Below are 23942 nucleotides of genomic sequence, written 5' to 3' on the forward strand. Positions count from 1 at the left end.
CCTTGTTTTTAAATCAGATTTTTGGACCAAATTTCAATTTTTTTATAATTAACCGACAAGAAACTCAATGAGTAGAAATTAGTGGACAAATAAATTACAATTCCACCTTTCGGATTCTGCGTTTTAAGAATTAATTGTTTTTACATTTTTGACAAAATGTGACATTTAACTGTTTATTTTTTATCTGTGGAGCTGAATTCTGCAATTAATCATTCTTATATAATGTCCCCCAAAACGAATCCCTTTATTATTATTTGAATGATTTTTAATAATTTTTTTAAATTTATCTTATTTTCCCCATTAGTTAGTAATTTTTAAATATTTAACGAAGAATTTTTAGAAAATTCTGCAAATTTCTTTGGGTACCCCCCCTCAAAATTGGGTCCCAACATAGTTAATATGGGAATCTCTACTAAGAGAAATATTATGTGACAAGATACTAGTGGTTGTCTAACTGGTGTGCTAACATAATTTTTTGTCTAATCACTGTATGTTATTTATATCATAGGGATTGAAGGAAAAGGGCGACCAAAGAAAACTAGCTACAATAATGACGGTTTTAGTTTTAGCTGATAAATGTAACAGAAAATGTTTTTTTAATGAGGTGCAGACACTTTGATGAACTGTTTCAGGCAGTTTCTCAGGCACCACGTGAATGTTCGCGTCTCCTCACCACGTGTTGTACAGGTATGGGCTGCGGGGCCACAGGTGCAGGACCCCACTGTGTGGTGGACATGGTCTTATTCTGCCAGTTCTGACCGCCCGTCAGCTTCTTCTCTCCCGGCTGGTTCCACTGCATCTCTGGTCTGAAGGACGGAGGAAAGCAGAGCGACATCAGACACACGATCAGCACATTTCCCAGTTTAGACGAGATCTTCATATTCTTGAAACTGATGATAACAACGTGTTTACGTCCAGCTTTACATCAGTGTCGGAGCTGGGAGGCTACACACAAAATGCTAAATGGTAAAATCGATGCAGTGAAATATAAAATTTTATGTGGTGATATTATATAACTTTTGAGACACCAAGTATAAATTTTATTTAGCATATCATTTATAACTGATAACTACAAATTAACTGTTTGTGGATTAGCTTAAAAAAATAAAATAAATTTACATTTCAGGCCACTAGATGGTGCCATGTGCTCACTCACTACAGCTGAGAGTAAATCGCGATATATTATCTTAAATATTGTGATAGTATCATATCGCGACTTAAACATCATGATAGCATCATATTGTGACTTAAATATCGTGATTATATATCGCAACTTAAATATGTGATATTGTATTGTGACTTTAATATTGTGATAATATCGTATTGTAATAATATATCGTGACTTAAATACCGTGATAATAAATCACCACTTAAATATCGTATCATGACTTAAATATTGTGATAATATCGTATTGTGACTTAAATATCATGATAATGTATCGCAACTTAAATATCATATCGCCACTTAAATATCGTATTGTGACTTAAATATCGTGATGATATCGTACTCTGAGATTGTCTTTAATTTAAAGGGCCAAAGCACTTTTAAATATTCAATCTTAATGCTTTAGCCCTACAAAATAAAGGCGTTTTAAAGAATTTTAGTCAGTATTAGTTGTTGCAGCCCTAAACCAATAAAACATTTGTATTAGCAGGGATTGGAGCCTTCAATATTTTATTAAACTTACTGCCTATACTAAGTATGACTTAAAAAAAAAGGAATCATGAATAATCAAGTGAAGACACGTACTTCTTGGCTGGAGTTCCACCAAACTGCAGATCTAAAGTAGAGACAGAAACACAGAGAAGGTCAGTGATCGTGTTACCATATATTATACATCTGATTAGGTTTAGAGGAACAAAGGCAAGAACTAGTATAAGGAGTATATTACAGTTTTTAGAGAATGTTTAAAAATACAGCTATTGATAAATATAAAGGAAGTCAGGACTGACATTTGTTGAAAATGGAGATTAGAAAGTGTGAATGTCAATGTGGTGATTTGTAACTTAATATCGTGATCATTTCATTTTGTGACTTAAATATTGCGATAATATCGTATTGTGATTTTTTTTATTATTTGTTGTTTTGGCTTTCCTTTGTTGCATTTTATTTCTATTTTCTGTCTTAATTTTCTCCTCTTAAATTGGCTTTTAACTCGTTTTAAGTGGAATTCTTAATCACAGGAGGAGGAGATACTGTAGATTCCACAGTTGCTGATCGCTTGACTTGTTCATTGTTGGGAAAAAGTTGCCTCGTGAGAGTTAAGGAGGTTTATGACAACAGATCTAAATGTACGATGACACTCACTGCCGACGAGGTTGGCCAGAGACGAGTCGAGGTCGTTGGCGAGCAGCTTTCCTCCAGGATGGATGGCCATTTGAGAAGGATGGTGATGATGATGATGATGATGATGAAGAGGAGGTCCGGTGTGTGTGGGAACTGTGGGCTTCAACAAATCTCCGAGAGCATCGAAACCTGCACGAGACAAACAAAAACGTGTCAACAGGCTCAACAGTAAGAAAAAAAAAGACTAAAAGTGTCGAGACTCTGAGCCCTTTCGCACCAGAGCCAGAACCATGTTAGTCTAAAAGCACTATATCCCGTATATGAGCCGTTTTCCAAAATTCTGCTTCCTTGTGGATAAAGAAGAAGCTAAAATCGATTACAAAACTTTTAGCGGATTCTCCTGAACTCGTTCTGGTGTGTATTAAAAACCCGGAATGTTCTGGACCCAGTGTGAGACATTTTACAAAGTCGAATATGAAGCAGCCGAGAGTTTGAGGAGAGCGAGAGAGTCAGAATTTAATGACTTTTAACACAACTTCTCAAACATTTCCGCCAACACTTGGACCGTTTTTAATGAAGCAGAGCTGGAAGGTTTTTAATCTGCGAGTGCTGGAAACCCTTCAAATGAAGCCAAATCTAACGGCCTCTCTCGCCGTTAATTAAGTTCCTCCTGACCCATTTCCGCGTTTACGTGCGAGGACAGCGATTCCAGCAGATGAAGCGCATGTGCTCCACCCACCTTTTCCCCCTTCACTGTGGAACAGCAGCCTCCCTCCATCAGCAGCTATAATCCCTGACTCAGGGACTTGTAGCAGTTGTTTAAAATGATTGATTTATCTGCTGGTTGTTGTCATGTACACACTCCCGACTCCACACTGATTGGTTTTAAACATGAATGTGTGTGTGAGCGATTATTTGTCCATCACTGTTTGGTGTGGAGTCATTTCCTGTGTGTGGCGTGTGAATGTGTGTGTTAAGCACCTTTGTTAACAAGCTCCCATGTCAGCACTCACTCAGCCAACGGCACGGTTTCACTGGCAGAAACGCGGAGGTGTGAGTGTGTTTATTTTCAAAAAGCAGTAATTTTCAGAGGCTAGAGATGGGTTGCCAATTAAAGTTGCAGAATTTCTTTCAGCCTTTCAGTTTCGGGGACCAATGTCCAGTAACATTTAGGAGGGACTACTGGCAGAAAGTGAATATACTACCAATTTAAAAAGTTTGTTTAAGGGTAAAGTTGCCGATAAAAAAGCCTTAGATGACGCTTTTTATCGCCATTTTTGTTTCTATAGCAAACAAAGGCGAATGACATCTTTTCTGGCATGTGAGGGCCACCATAAAGCGCTTTTCCACTACACAGCCTGGCACGGCTCGACTCGGCACGCTGTTTTTTTAGTACCTGCCCTGGTGAGGTTCCAAGCCGAGCTGAACCGAAAGTAAAAAAGTGACGTCAACAGACTGCTGGCCACTGATTGGCCAGAGTGTCGTCACTGGAAGAGTCATGAGTGCGATGTTGGACAACAAGAATCAAAGTGAACAATGTCGAACAATAGATTAGTTAAAAATACATAAAAAATCCTGAAAACATGCTTTAATCTCCAACATTTAGTCAAATCACGACCCCTGTTCAGTGACCGAGTCACACAGGAAGTACGAAACCATTCTGTGAACAAATCTTTTTAAAATGTGTTCACACCGGATGCGACTCAGTGCAGACGTGAGCGGCCAGGTGGAGCGGCGAGATAGACGTGATTGCGACAAAATTGCGGCCATCGTCGCGATCGCCCAAATCGTGTCTGACGCTTGAGTTGAAATATTTCCACTTTTGCGAAAAATCTTGATGACGCCATGGTCAATCTGCGTTCAGATTCTCCAAATGATGTCACATACTTGCCAGCGGAAACGTCTGCAGAAAAGTCATCTCGTGTGGTTTCATGCCACAACCGTACGGAGATGGACACAACTTCGGGAGCTCCGTAACGGATGAGAGACACTTCCAGCGATACTTAGTAAACGGTGAAACTTGACAAGTTGTGTCCTTTAGGCGGACCAGAGTTTGGTTGCGCACTCACACCTCCCCAAACGAACCGGACTTTCAGAGCAAACAAACTAGGGTTCGATTAAGAAGAGGATGGTGTGAATGCACCCTAAGACTTTGAAAAACATCAATAACCTGGAGACAGGAAGCCAAAAGAAAGAGTGGAGAAGACCATAACAACCCGGAGGAAGATGCGAAAATACGACAAGTGCTGCAAATGTTTACGAGTCGCTACAAAACAACACAGGCGAGGAGGAGAAAAGAAAGAGGCAGCTGATGGAGGGGGAAAAAGAGGCAGGAATAATATTTAGTTGGGAAATGGTCTGACAGCGGTGCTGACACATGAGATTCAGAAAAACACTTTTTCCTGCTAGCTTAGCAGATGAGAGAGAAAAAAATAGGGGGGAGACGGGAGCACAAAAGAGAGGAAGAGGAAAGTTGCCAAATGAAAAGAGTAAAGCAGGAAGTAGAGCAAGAGCGAGAGAAAGGGGAAACAACACAATGTTTTAAATTCTCCCGACTCTAATTTCTCTCCCACGGTCGACACTTCCATTATTGTCGTGACTGAGATAAAACACTGTTTTTTTTAGTGTTTGTTGTCGTTTCTTAAAGCCCAGTGAATTAAACTGAACCAGGGGAGCAATAGAGGAGAAGCAGAGATAAGGGGTTCTGGTGCAGAAAGACATGGATCAAACACATGACACAGGGCAGCGAGGAGGAGGAAAAACTGACGGAGGGAAAAGCAGCGGAGGTGATGAAGGGAGTGCTGAGATGGATGTGTTGAAAGAGGGAGGATGAAGTTTAGGTGTTAGGTGTTCGGATTTGACAGTCGATTGAGTTTAAGATCAAAGGGGAGGAAAGTAAATCCATGTCACAGGCTCAGATCCAAACTCACTGGAAGGAAGAAACATACGTCGCTACAAACTGAGACAGAGATTTAACAAGGTTGGTTTATCTGAAGCCGAGTGCTGACGCTGGAGACATGACCCTGCGGGTTTCACATGTCAGTCACGCCGCGCTTCCATCATGGTACGGTTCGGGTTTGGAATGGTAAAGAAATGGGTCAGGCTTGTGTTTTGACTGAAAACAGTACCTTTACCTAGAAGGTGGGGTGTTAAAAGCCAGATTTTAATCAAATTAAGACAAAATTCAGTTTTCTTAACTCTTCTGTGACAAATCACAGAAGTGGTAGAAGATGGATGGATGGATGGACACCAGAAAGCAGAAAATAGAGCTTTGCGATCATATACCTGTCATTCCGGTGGCCCTCAGGACTACAGACAATCAGACAAGATTCACCAGCACTCACACGTTTGTGACGTCAGCTTCTTTTTCGACACCGTAATTCCTAAACGGTTAAATGACTACCAGATATGGAAAGTGAAAGTTATCTTGGAAAAAAGGGGCAGAAAGAAGGCTTTTTTTTTTTGACAATTCTACATCCATAAAATCAAAATAAATCCAGTCGACCGGATTATCATGATGGTCATAATAGGGTTAATGTCAAGTAAACGAGTTAGTCCAACTAAATTCGAGCCAGTCTTAGTCGGACTAACATACCTGGATAATGTGAGGAAAGGGTGCCAAAAAATGAAATGGTGAGGTCTGGTCAACACACACAAAATGTACAGAGGTATCGAAGTTATTTTACGAATACAAACACGGTACACGATAGTGCTATTGGCATCAGTGCGTCCTTAATTGAGAACATTAACTCCTCAGGAAAATGTTTTTACCGGCGCTAGACATCAAGTAAGAAGCAGACGCTTATTTTACCACTCCCGTTCAAACTGTGTTCTTGTATTGCAAGGAACTTTCTGGACATGAAAACATAAATTCTGAAAGATTTCAGCCAAACGTGGACAAAGTAATTCAGACAAATGAGGGGAACAGCGAGGGGTTAATGTACAGGAGGAGAAAAGAGGAGGAGGAGGAGGAGGAGGAGACCAGATGGAAAGGAGTTGCCTGGGTGATTCTTGCCTCGTGAAGTGTGATGGGGAGACGATGAGGCAAAAAAAGTGAGTGAGACATGAAATAAATGGAGGGAAGAGAAGAGGAGGAGGGGCTCGTGTGGGGGGTTTTGTATTTGTACCCTCTTTGGGACATTTTTTTCCCGGGCATGAACACTGACCACGTCAGGACCAGCATTCCTCACAGAGACCAAAACCTGGTCGTGAAGAGGCAGAACCTCGTTTTCTGAGAAACTAGTTAAGTTGGGGTTTAAGATTGGAATGAATTGTGGTTAAGGTTAAGTTTAAGGTTCCAGATTAATGGAACAACAATGTGGAGTCCTTAAAAGAATAGCTGCACAAACGTGTGTGTGTGTGTGTGTGTGTGTGTTAGACAAGCAGAAACAGACAGATGGGACGGAGGGAAAATGAGAGACAACGCGTGAGCAGACACGGACGTGGACACACATGGTTACAAACACTAACAAATATAAAGAGACGCGGATAGAGACACACACACACACAGACATACAGTAGCTGTGCAGGGTTTTTGTGCCAGTCGTCCAGATGGTGTATTTACTGGTTGTAGTTTCAGCTTTGACACAAGCTCTATTAATAGGAAGAAGTTAGTTTGAGTGAAGCCAGCGGAGCCAGACCAAACACTGACGCCACGAGTCTCCAACTGCTACTGCTGAGCAGAGCAGAAAAGATCCCAGCGAGGTCAGGGGAGATGAAATCTGCAGCTCCTGAACCCAGTCTGCACCCAATCCATGCTAATCTGACAGCTACCGCGGCATAAATGCAAATAATGACTCTAATTACGATGATAATAGAGGAAGATTTACGGTCATTCTGTGTGGAAAAAAACTGCTTTTAAACGACATTTGCAGCAACGTCTGCCGTGAAGCAGCTGGCTGATTAATTTACCTCTGCTAATGATTGATTGATTGATTGATTTGGTGGGGAAAAAAACCCCCACACAGAGCGGGACCAACACCGTTTGTGAAAAATGACTCTCACACACACAACAAGGCTGCATTTTTCAAATGCTTTCCCTACTAAATCCATCTCCCTCCAGAAAATCACGTCATTACTCACATTTCTACAAACGTGCATATCTGCGCTTTTTTCTCGGGACGTTTTCAGATAAAATTAGAAAATTAAACTCTGGACAGATCGCCAGTCCATAGTTTTTGAATCTCCTAGATATCGCAATTGGTCTAGGAGTTACGCTAATGAGAAGTACTCATGCCAAGAAGGGTTAAAGCGAGGATTAAAAAGGTCCAGTGTGTCACATTCATGATGGCAAAATTCTCGTCAAAATTGTATATACATTTAAAGCACTAACCAAGTTCATGAAAGTGTATACTCGTTTTTTGCAGAATTCGGAAAAAGCCTTTGTTTATTTAGGGTCTTGCTTTGCAGTGGCCGCCATTTTGTGTCGCCATGATTCTACGGCAGCCTGAACGGACAAACCAGCCAGAGTGTAATAATGTGGTCCACGGGCCATGAGTTTGAGACCACTGCTTTATATTCAACCTTGCATTCAATGCAATAACATTATTATTAAAAATAAATGATGTAAAACTTCAGTGCACAAAATGTGATTTTTGTTTTGTTTTGATGAGACCGTTCTATTATTTATTTATTTTTTTCGATTGGTCAAACATATGAGCCCATAAAAACATAATACAAATGGAAACAATGAGAATCATTTATGAGCCATTGGCTGCAGATCAACAGTAGAAAAACCCTCATCTGTCGAACTCTGGTCGGTACTTTGAATAATTCAAACATTTCCACAGAGTATTAGCTAAATATTATGCTAAATTTTGATGCCTAACTCTCTGGGCATGAGATGATGCAAATGATTTCATCAAAAATCTCCAACTGTAACTTCCGCTGAACTCTTTCTTCCCCCTCTTTAGTTATGAAGAAAGTGCACCGTAGACGACCTTAGCCACTCTGATCTGATCTGCGGCTTCTTGTCGACAGCTCACTGAACATTAAAGTTCTATACTTTTCCAGAAGCTTCTCGGGATCCAAAAGGGTTGAGGAGGCGGCGAGATTGATTGTGTCAGAAGCTGAGAGGTTTAAAGAAAAGTAAGGTAATGAGACGTGCACCGAGCCAAAGTCTCAGGCCCACATCAACTTAAATCAAAAGTTAAACCTTAAGTCAAATTAAATCTGACCAAACCACAATAACTCACACAAAACATCTGTTAGTCTGAGTCTAATCTGTGTGGGAATCGAAACCCAATCTAGTTCAAATTATCTACTGGCAAATCTACTACTTGAGATCTGGAGCCAGAGTTTTAAGGATTTTAAATCTATTTTGAAATAAAGAACCTCAAAAATCCTAGTGCTGACTCTTACTTTTCAAACTTGATGTCCAATCAACCCTGACCAAACCTCAGTCACATACAGATAATCTTTAAATTAGATAAAATCCAGCTAATCTACAGCCAGTTTAGTCCAGATTATTTCCGAAATGTAGTTTTTCAGGTATTAAAAAATAAATAAATAAATGAATACTAATAAAAATATTCCCAAATCCTTGAAAGCCAATATTCATTGCACCGATTCTTAGTTTTCTTAAGGAAACCAACATTTCCATATAGCGCACATATCAGATTAAAATTTACTTCAAATCAAATCTGACCAAACCACAAAATCACAGAACATCTAAAATATACTTGAAAATCCAACGGAAGCCCAACAAGCAGAAAGAGACACCATTTTAAGAAAAGAATCCCAAATCCTTAAAAGCCAATATTCTTTGCATTAAAATTTAAATCAAATCAACTCTGACCAAAGCACACAATCTCAGTAGAGCATCTTTAAATGAGGTAAAATCCAGCTAATCTACATCAGATCTCATACTGAAGATGTGAAACAAAGCTTGAGTAGAGTTGGCATTTTCTTCGTCGTTAGAAACTGGATTGACAGACCTTTTAATTTCCACAACAGCCCACCGAGCAGGAAAAGCCACAAGTTTAAGAATTGAGAAACGAGTCAAGCGGGTTAGTGAAAAGCTGCAGCTGCACGCAGAGCCAAGAGGTTTTAGTTTGTCAGTCCGCCTGGACAGAGTCAGACAGAGCGGGATTTACCGGCTGCAGGTTGTGGGCCGTTGTTACTGGGCGTGGCCTTATTCCCAAACACGGCATCGAAATCTACGGTCATGGCCGCTGTGGTCTGCTGCAGATTCTGGCTCTCCAGTCCTGAGGGGAGGATGCAGTTACACGGCGCAGATTATTACCAGGAAAACAGCTTCCACAAAAGTCTGGATTCTAAAAATCAGATCGGGATTTCCGCCTGCATCGAAAACGCATCACAGAGATTCCATCACCTCCCGCTAAACTAATCCCATTAGATTAGGAACATGAACCTCGCAGTCTCCAGTGCACGGCTATTGTTGTTGCTTAGTAACTTGGGACTTGGCGCAGGCTTTCAGAGGAGAGTTAAGCCTGTGCATGAGGAGAATCCACTGATGCAACCTTTTGGGGTTTTTTTTTGTTTTCTTTCTCATCTCTGTCGGGGATTAGGGCGTGAAACCTCAGTCAGGGAGAAGAAGACTGCGTTTGTGGGACACGTTACACCACAATGGCTATTAATAAACACGTCAGTGTCACAGTTAAGCTTTCACGTCAGACAGAAAAGATCATAGCAGTCACGTTCGTGCCCGAGAATAAATCATTTTCTTACCAAGAAATACTTTTACCACTAAATTTACCAAAAAACAGAATATAATTTTTGAAAAAATACATCACTGATAATAGAAACTAGAATTGTGATCATGCCTGCGTCTTGCTGCCGATTTGGGTTGTATAAGTATTTAGACAAAGTAGTATTTTTGTGGAATCAACCTTTAAAACATAGAGAGAAATGTTTTAAAAATCACCCTCCATTTTTTTTTAAAACTACAAAGCAGATTTTTAACATGGGAGTGAATTGGAGGTTTGACCAGAACTCTCCGCGCTTTTGGGTGATTTTAAGAAAAAGGCTCAAGTCATATGAAAATGAAAACAACACAGAGGGTTAGCCAACAACGATAGCAAGAGCTGTAGGTAAAAAAAATATCCGTGTAGGTTGGAAATTGTGGGCAGGAGAAGAGTTTGTTTAGAGATTTTTGTGATTATTCTCAGCTGAGTGTGCCACTCTAGCCACGCAATACACACTCAATATAATATCTGAATAAAGTCTTGAGTCTTGTGACCCGTTTAAAGTTCCAAACGCAGCTCTACATTAAAGTATAACGACACTGTGAGGCTCCAAAGTGGGCTGGGTTGAAGTTGTTTTTTTGACCGCTTTCCATTCATGTGTATGTGGAGCTTAAACTTCTATGCAGATGACGAGCTATCTGTCAAACACGTACCCAAATGTGAGAACATTTTGTTTAAAGAAGCAAAGACAAGTGTCTTCTGTCCAGCACCTGACTGACACTTTATCAGTGTCTTGTCCGCTTCCAGTGGTGGACATTTTTGTTTTGTTTTGAGAAAAGAGCATTAGCGGCCGATATCTACAGCTAAAGAAGCGTCTCCGACTCTGAATTTGGGGCCAAACTCTTTAAAAAATGGCTTCACTTTAATCCTCTGTTATAAAGCCTGTAATTCTCTCTGCACTAACAGAAACTTTTTTTTTTTTTAAATTTCAGATAGCTGATTGCAGGTTGAAATGCCAACTTCTTTTTTTTGCTGTTAGAGGACTTACTGTACGGGAAAGTTAAGACGTGGAGCGGATGTGTGTGTGTGGTTACTCAGCATTTCTGCCACGACCACATTTCCCGCTTGGACAAACAAAAAAAGGAGCAGACGGGGGTTGAAGTGAAGTTGACGTTTCCTTTGACTTTGTTAACTGCTCAGAGTGTGAAGACATGACAGGATTTATTATTTAAAAAATGCTGCAAGTTTTTTTTGTTTTTTAAAAAAAACAAATGCAACCAAGACTTATTTTAAATGTATCTCTAAAAGACATTAAACGGAGTTGAGGCTCATTTTAGCTCAAAATTAGACACAGGCTTAAACCTTGTGTTCATTTTGTCCGTATTTGTGCACTGATCTACAGCTTTGATTCTTGTGTCGGACGTCGCACTCGTCGACTCTTCCTGTGACGACTCTCTGACCATTCGGTGCGCGGCAGTCTGCTGACGTCACATTTTAGTAACGGCTTAGCTCGCTTAGAATGTTACGCGATTCATGGTGAGGTGGCAGCGGGACAACTCTGGAATAAATTCACTTGTGTGTGAATCGGTGCTTTCATACATATATACGCATACTGTATATATATCTATCTATATGTATATATGTAAATGTAAGTGTGTGAGCGTTGTCAGCGTGGTTTGCGTACCTCCCCAGGCACTGTTAGCGGTGGAGATGGAAGGAGTGCTGTGCACAGCGGGGATGAAGGCCGGCTGAAGATCAAACAGGTCGCTGTTCAGGTTGGGGACACTGAGGAGAGAGGGGGAGAGAAAGAGAGAGACAGGAGAAAGAGTGATGAGGAGGCGGTGGAGGTGGAAGTGAAGAGCGATCAGAGTCGCGGTGGAAAGAAAAGGTGAGGGATAAAGAGGGAGACAGGCAGAAATTGGGCATAAATATTTAATCAATTGCGCATAAACAGCTAAAGCCACCACTAAAAATGTTCATTTGTCACAGATCAAGATTAATTCCCTCCCTCTGAAGGGCTGTAAAAACTGCGACGGAGCTATAAAACAGTTACGAGCAGTAAATTCAGAGCGAGTTACAGCGCGGGCACATGGAGGAGTTCCACTGTTGTGGTCGGTGGAGGATGTGAGACGGGAGGATTTGCTTTTGTCGATGTGAAAACGTCAGATTACTGCGGGGTCTTTAAGTGCGGCGGAATTCAAAGCCACTCAAACCTGTGTGAGTGTCACATCACTTCACGTGGGAACAGGTAATTTACCAACTTGTTTATCGCTCACTACGGTCTAAGAACAGTCTTTGTCTGGTTTGTTTTTGCAAGATTTAATCTGTATTATTCATGTGGTGACACATCGTCAAACAAAATAAACAAATTTCTCTCTCGTTTTTGTTGCATTAACCTATTTTTTCTGACAGTGATGAATTTAAATGAACTATTTTGATTATCGATTTATCCGTTTTACTGTATTACAATTTCCCCCGCATCTGAAATATGAGTAATAATTATAACTGACTAAATGTTGAAGTTTGGGAAACATACTCGATTAATCAGTTATTATTATTCCACAGCTAAAAGACGACGTAAAAGGTCCAGTGTGTAGAATTAAGGGCTAATCTGTTCACGAACAATGAACAGGCTATTAAAAATCAACATAACCCTTACAAAAAAAACATTAGAATTTATTCACACTGCTATGTTTTTAAAAGGTATCTCGTGTGTACATGCTCCATCTTAACTCTAATATTTGCAAATTAATAAATGTCTTACACCCTGGAGTCCGTGTCTGTTTTTACAATATTTTTTTTGGGTCTGTTTTTACGATAATTTTTTTGGGTCAGTTTTTACGATATTTTTTTAGGGTCTGTTTTTACAAGATTTTGGGGGTTGTTTTAACAAGATTGAACAGAATATTTAAAATCAACATTAATCTTTCTATAATTGGTGTTTTTTGTGCCAATGTTACACACAAACAGTGTCGTCAATTCACACTATTATGTTTCTGTGTTGATGCTCCATCTGATCACTAATATTCGTAAAATGAAATCGCAATAAATGTCCGTAAAATATGTGATGCGAATTCTTCATTAAAATTGTGTTTTTATCAATTTGTCATCGCCCGAAAAATTTCACTTGGATGCAGTTTGCCTCTTCACCCCTAGATGTCACTAAATCCTATGTAGGCCGACATTTTCACACATCGTCATAAGACGAAATGTAATCAAGCCAAACTTTCTTGAAAAAAAAAGACAATTATCAGAGTCAGCTGCATGTTTAAGTTTGGATGGAGATGATGAATGAATGGCTGCAGGCTGTTTTAAGTGTGTGTGTGTGTACCTGTTGGCAGGCAGTACAGAGCTGAACAACTCCGGGGTGTGTATGATGTGGTTGTTGTTGGCGATGCCTATTGAGTGGCTGCTGGGGGAGGCAGAGGGCGGAGTCTGCACGTTGATCTCCTTCAGGCGCTGGTCCTGCAACACACACACATAAACAAACAAACAAACACACGGTGATTACTTAAAACAGTCATTTCAAAACTAAATACAAACAAAAATGTTTGATTTCCAAAAAACTCCCACGCCAAGTTTTGAGTCATTATTTGTCAAAAAATTTTAAAGGAAAATCAATATGTGTTTTATATCCTTTTTTTCTGGTCTGTTCTTACACATTTTTATTTTTTTTTTTTTTACAAGATTTTTTTCCAGGTTCTGTTTTTGCGACTTGCGAAAACGCGATACATTGTGTCTGATGTGACCATTTTCAAAATAAAAGTGTTTCTTTTGATAAATAAATCACAATTTAAATACTTTTATGACACAAAATGAATGTATTAATAAAAAGAAATAATACCTCATTATAACTTGATATACACAGTGTGAGACCTCTGCTGTACAGCATAGCAAAGTTATTTTAATTACTGATGGGAGACTTTGGCCCAGTGCTACAGCACTTTGAAGATGTTCCATCACAGCTGGGATTTTTTTTTTAAATCTCCCTTCTTGCTCCAGACTTTCATTTCTTGCATGAATTTGAACGTTTGGCTTCGGGGTGGTTTGACGCACGCTGGTTAACAGCGGGGAATTTGCGCTCTCCACATCCCTCCAACAGCTCCGTGGTTTAAAAATCATTCTTTGTGACACTGTGTTTTTACTGTTATGTGGGCTTAAACCTAAATAAAAACGCATTATATTTCTCCATGCGCGCTTTATATTACATATTCAAGCTGCTGGGCTGTTTGAGTCACCCCATAAGTGACTACATTATTTTTTATCGCTCTTGTTAAATGATTTCTTGTCATTCTCGCTGCTTTTATTGCTTATTTCTTGAGTCGGCCTATATTTCCCGCTGGATCTTATTACTTTTGCCGCTGCAGTGACTCGATTTCACCACGGGGATCAATAAGTTGGTGTCCCATCACGTGAGAACATGTACTGGGAAATAACATCAGGCTTTTTACACTGCGCAGTGGTTTGCTGGACAAAAGGAAGCAATTTACAGAACAATAAAGGTGTAGACTCTGAGTACAGAGGTGTTCTCATTTCAGTTCAAACCCTTTAACTTTAAAGCTGCAATATGTCATTTCTGTTGATTGCAGGCTCCGTCGAGCAAAAACCATCAGATCTGACTGAGGGAGCGTTTGTGTGTATACAGCAGCAGAGCAGAGAGGCGGCCCGGGGACAAGAGACGGATTGTAAGAGCAGTTGAAATAAATTAGGGAACTTTTTGTGGACACTTCTGTGCGTTTTCAGTTGCGATCGAGCGTTTCCAATAATTTTTGCCAATGTTTAGGCCCAAATATTTAGCCGATTTACTTTTTTTCCCCTCCATCTTATAACAAAAATGTTTAATGGTAACAAATAATACAAAAACCTTCAGTAACAAGTTATTATTATAGTTAATTCTATTCAAAATGTTCAATACCACAGCAAAAGAAAGACCTTTTGGATAAAAAAAAAATATATATTTGTGACTTAGCAACAAGGGCTGAACAATTAATCGAAATTGTATCAAAATCACAATACAGCCTACTGCAATAATTAATAGATTCATTATTGTCTTGATCTACACAGACTGAATATATATGATCCTGAATAATGCTGTCATTGCCATACTCCTAGACGTTTGCGATATCTAGAAAATTCAAAAACTATGGACTGGCGATTTGTCCAGGGTGTGACTCCGCCCTTTCGCTCTATGTCAGCTGAGATTTGACACAGCACCCCGCCGTGACCCTCATGTGGAGGATAAAGAGGTAGAATTTATGAATGGATGGATCAGCTTCTCAGCACCGTAATTTCCTAAACAGTTGAACTGTCATATATCGAAAATGAAAATGATCTTGGGAAAAACGAATCTAAATAAAATCTAAATAAATCCAGACGGCCTGAATATCATGATGGCCATAAGTAGTACAGTATTTTATAGTGTGTTTTATAGCAGCGATCCACCTCTGCTGTCCTCAGGATCTTTGGTGATCTGGTCAAATGTTCTCCCGTTGCATCACAACATCTATCCACCATCTTCACTTTTTATGAAAACAGCCAGCGAAGGGACGGGTTGTTGGACATATTGCCATATTGTACACATGTTGCCAGTAATGTATGGCATGAACATGGAAGTATGGTTTTGTCCCAAGGACTTTGAGGGAATTAAGATGATACCCCTCCACCCCTCCACCCCTCCACTGAAGGAACCTGGACTTTTGACGGATGAATAAACAGAATCTCCTGCTGCTCCAGCATCATTTATATTCTGACGGCGTAGCGAGGAACAAATGCGAGCGGCTGTTATTGTTTGGGCTGCGGCCCCAGCTGGCCGGTAGCCGACTGTATAAGTGTTTTTGTATGCGTGCGATGAGTCCATACGGACACCAGGGTGCGCACACAGCTGGACCCTGAGCACTCGGATGACCCCTGCTAACCCCCGGCTCCCTCGGCCGAGTTCCTCGCTCTCTATCATGTTCTCGCTCTCACTTTATCTCCTCGCTTTCCTTTCTTGCTAAACCCAAAGGTAATCAGTGGACCTTGGCAGCAGCGGGGGCAACCAAGGGCACGGATAAAATCCAATCAACCGTGCACACAAACAAACACACCAAGACACACTGGCAAGCACATACCGAGTCTTATCTGCCTGGCTTTACACACAGAAACTGGCAACACAACCAGACAGAGTGTACCGTCGCTGCCAGGATGCGAGCATGTTTAACATGCACACACATACAGAGTCCCAGTGTGTGCGTGCGTTTGTGTTTTGTAGCTTCACTGCTCTTACTCAATTACAGTTTGTGTAAGGCAGGACTCCCAAGGCTGGAGCAAAGAAATGTCAACACGTTCTACACCCCGACTCTTCTTTTGTTCCACTCGCCGGCGAGACTCCTGGCCTTTGTCCTCAGCGGGGGAGTTCACAAACCGCAGAGTCTGTGACGTTGTGACTGGAGGATTCATCAGTCAGGATAAATCCTCCGGAACGGCACGTACCAAGTGGTACACTTCGGGTTTGGTAGTACAGCACGGTTTGGAACGGCAAAAACCCCCGTTGAGGCTTGTGTTTTCTGACTGAACAGACTGTGGACCACAATACGGCCGACTGCAATTTTCAAATCGTATTTGTGTTTTTCATATATTTTTACATTTGCTACAGTATTTTCTTGTTTAATTGTTAGTTTTTTTAATGTCATATGCTTCTTTTTTTTAACTCATCTCAAATGTTCAGCACTTTTTTTAAAGCGCTTTAAAAAAAAAAAAAGTTGTCTTGATTCTTTTCAGAATAGTAACCAAAATAACGGGCAGTTCCAATGTTTGGCACCCTTCCACTGTAGGGTAAACTTGGCTGGAGTTGATGGTGACATGTGGGCGCGTCTTGTTAATTGCACACATGGTTGTAAAACTCACCATTGCATGGAAAACTGGGCTGAAAAACCATGTGGTGTGAACTGGTGTTTGAGAACTATTGAAACTGCTGCTACAGCACCAAAAGAAAAAAAAAGAAAAAAGAAAGAAAGAAAGAAAGAAAGAAGACGATACGAGTTCAGTTAAAATGTCAGAATAAATTCCGTTACCTTCAGCGCCTGCAGTCTGGCCTGCTCCTCCTCTAAAGCCTGCTGCTTCTCCTTCTCGTCCATGCGACTGAAGGACATGCCGGTGGTGGAGAGAGACGAGACGGCGTTGGACAGCGTGGACGCTCTGCAACACACGGCACAACAGTGAGGACGGAGTTTGACATCTCTTGAAATCGACTTCAATTTGGACTTTTCACACCTGGCATGTGATTGGCTGTGGCCGCACTCGCCCTTTCTTTTAAATTACACACGAATATGACGTGTTTGTACGAACAATATTTTATCGTGAGTCGGACTGCACAGATGTGTCCGATGTTAGCACACTCTTAAAGCTCTACTTGCACTGCTGTGTAAAAGTGTTAACCATGAGAAAAACAGAAATCATGGACTAAAGGAGTGAATCGTCTCTAATCCATCCCGAGCACAGATTGTGTCGTCTCTGAATGTGGTTCCTGTGATCGGATCTGAGGATGCATTTAGGACCATGACTGTGACCTAGGAAGTGGGATGGAAGTTCGCCACCAGGGGGCGACATAAGTCTACTTCTCACTTGATTTAAAACGTCATTTAACATTTTTCTTTTCCGGGGGGATTTAATGATCTCGATCGCCAGTTTTAGCTTTTCTTCAAGAGAACATGAGGTCAGCTAAATCAATTATGTCCTAATTTGGAGGAAAATAGACGCTAGACCACGGCATAGATGAGTGGACATCAGGGTGGTATCTTCCTGGACGCAGGAGACGAGGGACTTCCTGGTTCATTTTCATATAAAGTCTAGGATGGATGTTAATAACAGATCTGACCCGGGGTCAGAGACGTTTACCTGGTGTCTGCATTCAACTCCTTGGTTTTCTTTCCCTCCAGAGAGGCCAGGTGCTGCTCTAAAGCCTCCAGGAGGCTGCTGGGAGCCTGAGAGAGAAGCGAGTGTGAGAAAAGGAAAAAGGAAAAAAATCACTTTACGTCTCTGATGAAAAACCACTTTCTCTTTTTTAGTGTCTCTCTATCTCATATGCAGAACAGAGACCCACCCACACATACAGTTTAAACACACTCACACACACACCGAGCAGCCAGAGTTAGTTGGTCTCACAGGACGGTAGCAGAGAGCATCGGGTTTTCCAAGAATAGCCATGTCAACATGCAGCAAACACTCACAGTGTTAGCAGGGAGACTCAAAGGAGAGAGAGAACAAAGGAGGAGGTAGGAAAATAAATAGCAAGGGGGGAAAAAAAGGCGGAGTGCGGAGGAGAGGTCGCGCCAGTTCGCCACACGAGCAGGGGGCGATAATGTCTGTGCTGCTGCCTCTCGCTTTCTTTCTTTCTTTCTTTCACTCCATTCATCTTGCCTTTGCTGTGTTTGTGCCTCTGCTGCAGCCTCCACTCTGAAACTCCGAAAACAACGCACACCCCGCAATTTATTCCAAGATGTTACACCTTAAACCTTAATCACGCCTCTAAACGCATGCTTTGTTGTAAGGAGCATTAACCCTTCCGTTACCATCCTGTCTAGAACTATGGACTGGCGATCTGTCCAGGGTGATGTCAGCTGAGATTGTGGAGGATAAAGCGGTAGAATTTATGGATGGACGGACACCGGAAAGCTGGGAAATGGAGCTTTACGCCCATGTACTTGTCATTACGGTAGCACCAGCACATATGTGATGTCAGCTTCTTCTCAGTACCATAATCCCTAAGCAGTTGAATAACTGCCAGACATTGAAAGTGAACGTTATCTTGGGGGGGGGGAATAAAGGGGCAGAAGCATTCACTCATTGGACATTTTTTTGGACAATTCTAAAGCCATGAAATCAAAATAAATCCACACCAGCCCTGAGCTCAAATGTTCTGGATTAAAAAGTTAGGTGAGCAGGCTAGTCGGGGAACGTTGCCACGCAACTGGTGAAAACAAAGCAGCTGCAGTTTCAAAGTGTTCACGTCGCACAACGCGGCGCGACCTGCGGGGAGCCTCGTTAGAAACCGAGGGACACACACACACACACACACACACACACACACACACACACACACACAAAGCCAGCTGTGTTGGAAACCGTAGAGTCAGCTTTACTTCTTCACACATGTACAAGTTTAACATGGAGAGAAATGGAGGCAGATCTGCTCTGCTCTGCTCCTGCTGCAGAGAGAGAGAGAGAAAGGAAATTCTTCCACTGTGAAAATATGACAACGTCATGTCTGCCTCTCCATCCACAAGAATGTGAAGTGAGCTGCTGCTGTCAGTCGGGCTCCACTCTCTCACACACACACACGCACACACACAGCGGAATGTTTTGGCTACCGAGGCTTTTGCGGTCGGTGAGACGGTGGGTTCTTGCCAAACTGTTGCCTGGTTGTGAAAGAAACACAGACTCGACACTGTTTATCTGTCCGGGTGTGTGTGTTTAAATATGTGCGAGTGTCCGCCTTCAGGTCAATATTGACTGAGACGCACTAACATCGCAGGGCATCCATGTCCTTTGTCATGTGAAGACATTTCTCGGGTAAAAACAAGGAAAAACAAATCCTTGCTATTCACCTGCTCACGTCCACCACATCTCAAGGAGTATGTTCAGCCACTTGGGTCTCACTGTTAGACAGACTTTTCCAAGCGGAAAGTAAAGTTTGCACTCCAGACTCCATAGAGAAAATCAGCGATTTTAGCTCGAGGGGACACAGGAGCCGCTGGTCCGCTGCTGCCTCGTATGGCGAGTGTGTGTCCACTGGGTGAATCCAAACACAGGATTTCAAACACAGAACTCGTGAAAACAACACGCTTGAACTCACCGACGGAGGCGGCAGTGGATCGACAACTCCTGTGTGCTGCGGTGGAAAAATTGCTGATTTTCTCAATGGAATTTGGTGTGGGAGCGAGTGAGCACTTTACAAACTTTACAGTTTCCCAAGGCGGACGGAAGGCCGTCTTGATAATGTGATGAGTCTGCGAATGTATTCTTAAGATATCGCAGATGTGGATTTTTTTTTTATCTGGTAAGCGTCAGGACCTCATACAGCCACACAAAAAAATAATCAAGAATCCTCCTTATTTTCATTCTCATGTTTCCTTTTTTTTGTGTGACAATAATGACACGATATTGCCCGGGTTAGTGGCTATTAAAGCACGTCTGCCATGCGTGGTGAGGCAACGATGTTGTGCATGACAGATGTGAAATAAACAACATCTAAGGAGGCGATGGAATTCAAATGAGTGAGTCCAAAACCCGGCGCTGGGATTTTCGTTTTTACATGCAGATGAAAACGGAAGGGGGCAGAAGGGGTGAAGCCTCATTTTCTATTCATGAGGTTTCGTGCCCTTTTGCTTGCCGTGTCAAAGCTCTGTGTGTGTGTGTGTGTGTGTGTTTCAGTGCTACACACAAGACACCCAAGGCTAACAAATACACACACACACACACTGTACTGAGTCACGTCGCTCCACTGTGGCATGAAAAACCAGAGACGGCATGGGTTTGTATGTGTTTACACAAACACGCATGTGGCCCAGACTCATGTTCATGCAGGGGTCAAGGGGATTAGCAGCACAGTACGCAACAAACCACCACCTACAATGTAGGATCCTTTAGTTTTCTGCGGCAGGAGAGGGAGGAGAAGAAGGAGGAGGAGAAGAAAATTGTCTAATTAGCGACTGTGGAGATTTAACCTGAGATCAACAACCGCGCGGGTCGACCCACGTGTCGTAAAAGGGGGGTTGGGAAAAGTGTGAAGGTTGGGAACTCAGATTATCAATCGCAGTGGCACGGATTCTTGCCACGTCGTGACAACACGACGAAGCCAATCATCGTTCGTAACAAGCGGGTTCATAGGTCATCTGGGAGGCGGGGCAATGGACTTGACCCGTTCCTGGGCGTCACAAAGAGGACAGAGTGGACTTCTATGTCTGTATGTAACGCCGTGTCAGAGCACTCTATTGGTATATAAATAAATACGCTGCAAAAATACGACACGTCCGTCCATTTCACAACCAAAATCGCTGGAAAATCGCCCTGAATCTGCGTCGTCTGATCCCAGCATCAAACAACGAAGTCAGATTTTTAAAGCAAATACAAAATTGTTAAAGTTTAACTAATCAATCACAGTGTGTTAGCTGGTTAACCAGATATACTAAATGTAAGATAGCTAGCACCATTTCAGTGCTAGAGGTTAGATTATCAGCTGTAACATATTTTGACGATATACGTATGTATCCGTGTAGTGTTTCTACTCATTTTATAGCATTCCCAGTTAATTACCATGGATAGTTTCCAGAAATGTCACATTTTCACATTTTACTGGAGACACAAAAGCATCACAGCTGCCAAATTTAGCCAACGAGCCTCAAAGGCCTCATCCACACAGAAACAGAACTTTCCCAAAACAATCTTTTTCTTTTTCCTCTTTCCAAAATGACACTTAAAAAAGAGTTTTTGTGTGGATACGAAATCGATCCGATAAAAAAATTATTTGCAGATTTTCCTCAAAGACTGACTTAAAGGCCACATAGACCGGAAGCTCCAATTAACGCTGCGTTTGTGTGTGTGTATCTGCGTCATTACCTCGTTTATGAAAACCCTAAAGTTTCAGAACAAACAGTTCAGCCACTGCTGAGAAAATAGTGTTGCATTGTTTTCCTGGGCTCTGCGAAGCGGATCGGCACTTCCTTAATTTGATGTCGTCATCAGAAATCCTCACCACTCCTCTCACCACCGTAGCGCCTCCTGGTGCGGGCACTAGTCTGGGCACATCCGGTTGCGTACATTCAACCGCAGAAGAAGAAGAACTACTCTCGTTGTAGCTGCTGAGATGCAGAGCATCCACCGTGCCAGAAGGGGAGCTGGGTATCTGAGAGCTGGACTATCTATTACGTCACTTCCAGGTACCTGGCCAATCACTGGACAGTAGGAAAGCTCTCGTTGGCTGGCCAATCACAACACAGTCCTCGTTCTGGGGGTGTGGTTTTGGTCTGAAACAGCGCGGCTGACAAGAGCGTCAGTGAGGAGATATTTTGATCGGCTCGCTTGCGGCGACTATTAGGTTTTTAACCATGAAAACAAGTTAATATATGTAAGTAGACCTCCATAACTAACATATATGTGTGATACAAGCATTCTATGTCGCCTTTAATTAGTATGTGTGGTGGGGCTCCGATCAAATGGAAATATACTTCCTTACCAACAGGTGGCAGTAGTCTGTATTTGTCAATGAAGAAGCTAAAGTAGACCTCGTCTTTTTCCCACGCCCTTTTTGGTTGAAATGATCGTTTTCTCCAAGCTAACAGTTTCACTTGCGATAGCTCGAGGCTTTTCCCTAAATCCATGCGGCGAAAGAGAGAAGTGCGTTTGAACGCGAGGCAAGTGAACGCATCACGGAGGCCCCACTGTTCACTCTCTGATGAGCAATGAGGAGAAAGAGAGGGAGGGAGGGAAAGGCGGGAAAAAGTAGAACATTAAAGCAAGACCATACGAGTGTGACACCTCCATTTGTTAGGGTTTTTTGACGAAAAGTGGTTGGAGACTGAAGGAGAAAAAGCGATTTAATGGATGGAAGCAGAGAGAGAGAGAGGGAGTGAGGAAGGAGAGGAAAAGAGAGAGAAAGTGGAAGGTGGGATGTACACTGACCTGTGAGAGATCTGGGATGTCACCCTGATCTATTCCAACTTGCTGTCATCGAAAACAAACAAAATAAAAACAAAAAAGGAGTAGGGGTGGGGTGGGGGGGATAATGGAGAATAAAAAAAAAAGAACAAGGGCAGGGGGCCGATTGAAAAACAAAAAAAAAAGAAAAATGAGAAAAGAAAACAAAAACAAGGGTTGGTTACTTCATGCAGTGGCAGCGTCAACATAAACAACAGAAATAAACAAGGAGAAGTTTTCGACATCTGGATTGAACGAGTCAATCCTCACAGTGAATAATAATAATAATAATGTTGACTGTACAGTGAAATGAGAGAGAGAAAGATGATGACATGGAGATACACTAATAATAATAATAAAAAACAAAAACGCAAGAATTGACTCACAACTAAGACACTGAAGACAAACGTGTGGAGACTTTTTCACACACAGACAGACGGACAGAGAACATCGAGTCTTTGACATTTGAAGAATGACAAAAATATCATTGATTTTATAAATATTTAAAAATCTGTTTAACAACCCTTTTCTTTCTTTTTTTAATCCAGAATTACGTGAAAACGACACGACTGGTACGTGATAAACGACGGTGTCGTCAAGTGGTGAAGTCATTTGATTTTTTAAATTTTTATCTCAATAAGTAAACGTGATTCATAGATGGAAGAGGATTACAGCAACGTGGGAATAAGTTTTCAGAGAATGGAAAAAATAATAAGATGAACTGTGATTTAATCATGGAATTCCTACTTTTCCCCCAAAACTTTGAAAAAGTTGGGAGAATTATTTATTTATTTATTTTAAAAGTAAAAAGTAAAATCTAACACTTTAAAATCCCATTATTTGACTGTCTGCATTTTTTTTTAATCAATGATTTTGTTGTTTTTTAAAATGATATGCATTGAAATGGGTTTTGATTCTAAGTCAAAATTGAGTTTGGGTCATGGAGGTAAAAGATTTGGAGGAATTATTATTATTTCCATCCCAGTGTTGACAATTTGACTGTTTTTGAACATGAAGACACTTGATATAATAAATTGTTGGGACTGGGTAGAAGATCTTTAATGAGAGCCCGGGATTTTTGTTAATCCACAATCTGTACAAAAGAGAGGAAAACACTATTAATTTCCCCGCGAGTTCCTCTTTAGGAGCCAATTAGAAAAGACAAAGGAACATTTATCTGAACTAATTGTTTCCTGCACTTCCTCAAGCACACAAGTTGATTCTGAGTGTTTGAAAATTGGCTGAAACAAAGGAGAGAGAGCAAGAGGGAGGAAGGGAAGGAGGGGAGGGGAGGAGAGGAGGGATGATGTGTGGGCAGTGGGAGGAGGACAGACACA

General features: G+C 41.5%; 1 protein-coding gene across 3 annotated transcripts in view; it reads right to left on the minus strand.

Annotated features, from left to right (window-relative positions):
- The window catches only part of si:ch211-200p22.4 (phosphatidylinositol-binding clathrin assembly protein), a 74640-nt gene that overhangs the window by 6412 nt on the left and 44286 nt on the right, over window positions 1-23942 (minus strand). For 2 of the 3 annotated variants that reach the window (XM_044020316.1, XM_044020315.1), the window contains exons 8-16: window positions 22591-22632; window positions 17809-17894; window positions 16986-17109; window positions 13265-13398; window positions 11618-11718; window positions 9382-9492; window positions 2309-2476; window positions 1751-1781; window positions 674-806 (exon numbers count right to left, since the gene is read on the minus strand). In XM_044020316.1, coding sequence (XP_043876251.1) covers window positions 674-806; window positions 1751-1781; window positions 2309-2476; window positions 9382-9492; window positions 11618-11718; window positions 13265-13398; window positions 16986-17109; window positions 17809-17894; window positions 22591-22632 — 930 coding nt within the window. The remainder of the gene's footprint in view (window positions 1-673; window positions 807-1750; window positions 1782-2308; window positions 2477-9381; window positions 9493-11617; window positions 11719-13264; window positions 13399-16985; window positions 17110-17808; window positions 17895-22590; window positions 22633-23942) is intronic. The other variant, XM_044020317.1, reaches the window with a different exon arrangement.

Source organism: Solea senegalensis, linkage group LG3, assembly GCF_019176455.1.
Source record: "Solea senegalensis isolate Sse05_10M linkage group LG3, IFAPA_SoseM_1, whole genome shotgun sequence".
In the NCBI taxonomy this organism is placed as follows: Eukaryota; Metazoa; Chordata; class Actinopteri; order Pleuronectiformes; family Soleidae; genus Solea; species Solea senegalensis.